This window comes from Equus asinus, chromosome 11, assembly GCF_041296235.1.
Source record: "Equus asinus isolate D_3611 breed Donkey chromosome 11, EquAss-T2T_v2, whole genome shotgun sequence".
In the NCBI taxonomy this organism is placed as follows: domain Eukaryota; kingdom Metazoa; phylum Chordata; class Mammalia; order Perissodactyla; family Equidae; genus Equus; species Equus asinus.
In genome coordinates, this window is record NC_091800.1 from 84,872,622 (window position 1) to 84,878,621 (window position 6,000).

General features: G+C 39.9%; 1 protein-coding gene across 1 annotated transcript in view; it reads left to right on the forward strand.

Moving 5' to 3' along the window:
* The window catches only part of LOC139046544 (uncharacterized), a 27,952-nt gene extending 22,194 nt beyond the window's left edge, over nt 1-5,758 (forward strand). Inside the window, exon 2 of the mRNA XM_070520243.1 lies at nt 5,198-5,758. Within this exon, the coding sequence (XP_070376344.1) occupies nt 5,198-5,635 (438 nt within the window). The 3' untranslated portion in view covers nt 5,636-5,758. The remainder of the gene's footprint in view (nt 1-5,197) is intronic.
* The last annotated feature ends 242 nt before the right edge of the window (nt 5,759-6,000 follow it).

Below are 6,000 nucleotides of genomic sequence, written 5' to 3' on the forward strand. Positions count from 1 at the left end.
TGTTTTGGGTCCCACAGATGAACTTCTGTCCTACCTATCGGGCTCTCCTACAGCCAGTGATTATCAATAATATTGACAAAATTATCCTTATTTTTGAGTGGATAGTAATTCCCGTGGTTCGGAAACCAAGACAGCGTAAAAGCGTGCAGCAAACTTACTCTGCTCTGCCCCCTCCTTCCCGCCTCCTTCGTTAGTGTCGGGACCCTTCCGGATTCTCTCAGCAAACATATGAGAGCATCCGTGAGTTTCCACCCTCTTACACAGTAACTCACCGCGCATCGTTGAGTCTAGCGGCTTCCATGACAGTGCTAAAGAGCCTCTGAACTTAAAAAAAAATTGGTAGACTTTGCTTTTTGGGGCCGTGGCAGGTTTAACAAACAGCTGGGCAGATTATACAGAGAGGTCCCGTCTGCCCCTCCCCTCCCAGTTTCCCTGCTATTAACATCTTGCATTAGTGTGGTGCATTTATTACAGTTTATGAAACAATATTAATACTTGATTATTAACTGAATCTATAGTTTATATTAGGGTTTCCTCTTGGTGTTGTACACGCTATGGGTTTTGAAAACCGCTTAATGACATATATCCTCCATCACGGTACCATACAGAATAGTTTCACTGCCCTAAAAATCCCCTGTGCTCCACCTACTCCTCCAGCTGCGCATCCACCCTAAAGCCTGCAACCACTGCTTCCTCACCGTCTCCAGAGTTTGCCTTTTCCACAGTGGCATAGAGTTGGAATCACACGGTGTGTATCCTTTTCAGACTGGCTTCTTCCACTTAGTAACGTGCATTTAAGGTTCCTCCAGGTGTTTTCATGGTTTGCTAGTTCACTTATTTTATCGTTGAATGATATCCCACTGTCTGGATGGACCACAGTTTATTTATCCATTCATCTACTGAAGGACGTCTTGGTTGCTTCCAAGTTTTGGCAATTATGAATAAAGGTGCTATAAACATTGGCGTGGACATTTTTGTGTGGACTTAAGTTTTCAGCTGATCTGGGTAAATGCCAAAGAGTTTGAATGCTGAATTGTATGGTGACGGTATGTTTGGCTTATTAAGAAACCACCAAACTGTCTTCCAAAGTGGCTGCACTGTTTTGCGTTCCCACCAACAATGAGTGGTCCTGTTCTTCCACGTCTCACCAGCCTTTAGTGGTGTCAGTGTTCCAATTTTGATCATTCTCATAGGTATGTAGTGGTGTCTCATTGTTATAATTTGCAATCCCCTAATGACATATGATGTTGAGCGTCTTATCATGTGTTTATTTGCAATCTGTATATCTTCCCTGGTGAGGTATCTATTCATATCTTTTCTGCACTTTTTCGTTGGGTTGTATGTTTTCTGATTGTTGTGTTGAGTTCTTTGTACCTTTTGAGTACCAGTCCTTTAAGAGATAGTATTTTGCAAATATTTTCTCCCAGAGTGGGACTTGTCTTTTCATTCTCTTAGCAATGTCTTTTGCAGAGCAAAAGTTTTTAATCTCCTATGTTTACGTCAGTGTCTAATTTTTTTTTCATGTGGATGTCCAGTTGTTCCAGCACCATTTGTTGAAAAGACCGTCCTTTCTCCTTTGTCAAGAATCAGTTGACTGTATTCATGTGGGTCTATTTCTGGGCTCTCTGTTCTCTTCCATTGATCTATGTGTCTGTTCCTTCACCAATGCTATCTGGATTAATGTAGGTTTAGGGCAACCTTGAGGTCAGGTAGTATCTGTTCTCTTTGTTCCTCTTCAATATTTGTGTTGACTATTCTGGGATTTTTACCTTTCCATACCAACTTTAGAATCTGTTCATTGATAACTGAAAATAACTTGCTGGGATAACAGATCAAGTTGGGAGAACTGACATCTTAACAATATTGAGTTTTCCTGTCCATGACCATGGAATATCTCTCTATTTACTTGGATCTATTTCAATTTCTTTCATCAGAGCTTCATAGTTTTCCTCATACAGGTGTCATACATCTATATATTTTGGTAGATTGTACCTAAGTATGTCTCTTTCCTGGTGCTAACGTAAGTGGTGTTTCAGTTGTTCATTGCTGGTATATAGGAAAGCAATGGACATTTTGATAACATACCTTGTACCCTGCAACCTTGTTACAGTCACTTAGTTCCAGGACTTTTTGTTATGGTTGATTCTTTGGGATTTCCTACATAGACAATCATGCCATCTGTAAGCAAAGATAATTTTATTTCTTCTTTCCCAATTTGTGTGTATTTTTATTTACTTTCCTTGTCCTTCGATACTAACTAGGACTTCCACAATGATTGACTGGGAGTGGTGAAAGAGAACATCCTTGTCTTGTTCCTGATCTTAGGAGGAAAGCTTCCAGTTTCTTACCATGAAGTATGATGTTTGCCGAAGTATTTTTGTAGATGCTCTTTATCAAGTTGAAGAAGTTCCCTTCTATTGCTAATTTGCTGAGACTTTTTATCATGAATGGGTGTTGGATTTTTATCAAATACTTTTCTGCATCTACTTTTCCTCTTTATTGCTGGGAGCCATGTTACTGACGCCTATGCAGCCATCTGACAGGGTCCGGGCTGAGAAGGGCCGAGTGGCGCAGGGACGCCCCTTGGTGAAGAATGGCCGGCCGACACCCCTGATATTTTCTGAATTATATGCATGCTTTCTATCAAGGTTATGACTATACTTGTTTCTGCTTTTTATTCTTGAAGATATATAGTTTAGCTTAGCTTTTCAGCTCTTTACCTTACTAACAAAATGATATTTTCTCTGGGCAGTGTGCTCAAGGGACTGTTAGCCCTGCCTCCTAAAAGACAAAGGAATGCTTTCACCCCCTAAGGGGTGCGGGAATGTAAAGATGTTTAACTGCCCGCTGAGAACGCAAATAGCCCTGGGGATAAGATACCCTGGAGTTGCCTTTTTTTTCCCATTAACCATCTACACTAATGGCATAAATGATTGAGGGAGGCAGGGGTGGCTCCCCCAGGATGTAGACAGACGGAATGCTGTCCTGTCCGGAGGCCTGGACCTTCTCTCTTTGGTTTAACTTTACCATGAATTACAGCAGATGTCAAGGTACCTATCTCTTTTAGCTTAGAGACAACAAACAATAGTTAATTGCAGTGAAGACGATCATTAACCTTATGCTCTATAGAATAGACTGCTAATAAATATTCTTGTGCTCGTTTTTTACTTCCTTATCTCTCTGAAAATATTTGTAGAGCTGTTTCTGTACTAATCCTGAAAAATATAAAAACGACACTTGTGCACAGTAATGTTGGACTTGATAACACCAACCCAAGTCTCAGTCTCCTCCTTTCACTTTGCCGACTCCGTCCATCCCTCAGGAACCTGGACTCAGCCGGAGAAGGACTCCGGCACTTTATGATCTTAGGATTTTTCCTGTTTAGCTTGTTGATGTGATGGATTACATTAATTGATGTTTGAATGTTGAAAGCCTTGCACACCTGGGATAGACCCCACTTGGCGATGGTGTGTAATTCTTTTTTATACATTGTTGGATTCAGTTTGTTAATATTTTTGTTGAGGATTTTTGCATCTCCATTCATGAAAGATAGTGGTCTATAGTTTTTCCTTTCTTGTAATGTCTTTGTCTGTTTTTTAAATTAAGGTAATGTAGGCCTGATAGAATTAGTTAGAGAGTATTTCCTCTCCTTATGTTTTCTGTAATAGATTGTAGAGAATTGGTATAATTTCTTCCTTACATGTCTGGTAGAATTCACCAGTGAACCCATCTGAGTCTGGTGCTCTCTGTTTTGGAAGATTGTTAATTATTGATTCCGTTTCTTTAATAGATACAAGCCTGTTCAGATTATCTATTTCTCTTATGTGTGTTTTGGTGGACTATGTCTTTCAAGAAATTGGTCCGTTTCATTTAGGTTATCATATGTGTGGGATCTGTACTGATGGCCCCCTCTTTCATTTCTGATGTAGTAATTTGTGTCTTTTCTCCTTTTTCTTGGTTAGTCTGGTTAGAGGTTTATCAATTTTATTAATCTTTTTAAAGAACTAGCTTTTGGTATTGTTGATTTTCTCTATTGTTTTCCTGTTTTCAATTCCATTGATTTATTATTTCTTTTTTCTTCTTACTTTGGATTTAATTTGCTCATCTTTTTTAGTTTTCTAAGGTGGAAGTTTAGATTATCGACTTTAGATCTGCCTTCTTTTCTAATATATGCATTCGGTGCTATAAATTCCTCTATAAAATCCTCTAAGCACTGCTCCCACTGCATCCCACAAATTTTGATATGTTGTATTTTCATTTAGTTCAAAATACTTTTTAATTTCTCTGGAGACTTCTTCTTTGACCCATATGTTATTTAAAAGTGTATTGTTTAATCTCCAAATATTTGGGGACATATCTTCAGACTCATTGATTCTTTCCTCATCAGTCTACTAAGGAACTCATCAAAGTATTCTTTATTTCTGTTACAGTGGTTTTTTTTCTTGCATTTCCTTTTTGTTCTTTCTCAGAGTTTCCCATCTCTCTGTGTACATTACCCGCCCATTGTTGCATATCACCCATTTTTCCCATTAGAGCCCTTAGCTTTTTAATCATGGTTGTTTTAATTCCTGATCTGACAATCCCCAAATCTCTGCCATATCTGAGTTGGTTCTGATGTGTGTTTATCTGCTCAGTGCTTTTTCTTTAGCTTGCCTTGTGACGCTTGTCCAGAGCCTGCCATGCTGCGTCAGTGACAGGAGCTGAGCTACAGGGACCCTTAGCATTTTTGTGGGTTCTGTTTATGTGGCGTCCTTTCTCCTCACGTTGCTCTGGCTGCTGCCTCCAGTGCGTGTCGGAAGGAAATGGTGGGAGCAATCATTCTTACCTTGTTTCTTACCTTAAAAGGAAACTGTGTGATGTTTGACTATTATGCATTAAATTAACTGTAAATTTTTTTGAATGCCCTTTATCGGATTGAGGTAATTTCCCTCCGTTTAGCTGTGTTCTTCCAGTTTGGGTTCTTCTAGTTTGCTGGGGGATTTTGGGGTTTGTTTTTAAAGATCATGAATGTTTGTTGAATGTTGTCAAAGCTTTCTATACCTCTGTTGAGATGATCGTATGAATTAATCTTTTGTTCTGTAATCCTGTAAATTACAAAAATTGATTTTTAAAATTAAGTCCTTTTATTTTGGATTAATTGAGGACACACTCAGTTGTAAACCGTAATGCAGAGAGATCACGTTCACCCTTTTCCTAGCTTCCCTCCAATGGCAACAATGCGGAAAACTGTGGACCACGTCACAGCCGGAACCCTGACACCAGTACAACCAAGTACAAAGCATCACCCTCACCGGGTGCCCACTCCCAGCCACGCTCCGGGCCCTCGAGCAGCAGTTTTAACGTCTTGTCCAGCGTTTATGGTTGTGATCTTCGGGAGGACCGGCTCCGGGGAGGGGCTGCTCTGCACAAGCGGAACCTGCTCCTCTCTGTGGGTGTGTTACGGAAGTTTCCACATTTCTTCACCTGTGGAAAGCTTCCCCCCAGTTTTTCCTTTATCTATCATGTTTATTCCCACGAAGAGTTTAAAAAGTGTGACACAGTTAATTTTATCCGCCCTTCTCTCAGTGCCTCTGGATTTTGTATCCAGAGGTGTCCAGGTCTGCTCAGAGCAGTCTTCTTCATCCCAAGATCATAAAAATGGGCACCTCTACTCTCCCCATGACCTCTCTTTCCTTCTTCTTTCACATTTAAGTCCTTGATCCATCTGAAATGTATTTAATACATGGAATGAAGAATAAAGATTGGAGTTTGTTTTACCAAATGGATAATTGTTTATGCTAATATCACTTACTAAATAATTTATCATTTAAATATTTTATTGTGGGTCCTTAATGTTAACTCTTAAACGTCAGTACTGCTGTTGCTGTTTCACAGATGAGGTATCTGAGATCAAGATGAATAAGTTATTCAAGGTCACACAGCTAAAAACTTGAAAAGCCGGAATCAGGTCAGGTTTGCAGGCTCCATGCTCCACCCCCTCCCCTTCCCAACTGTAAACCA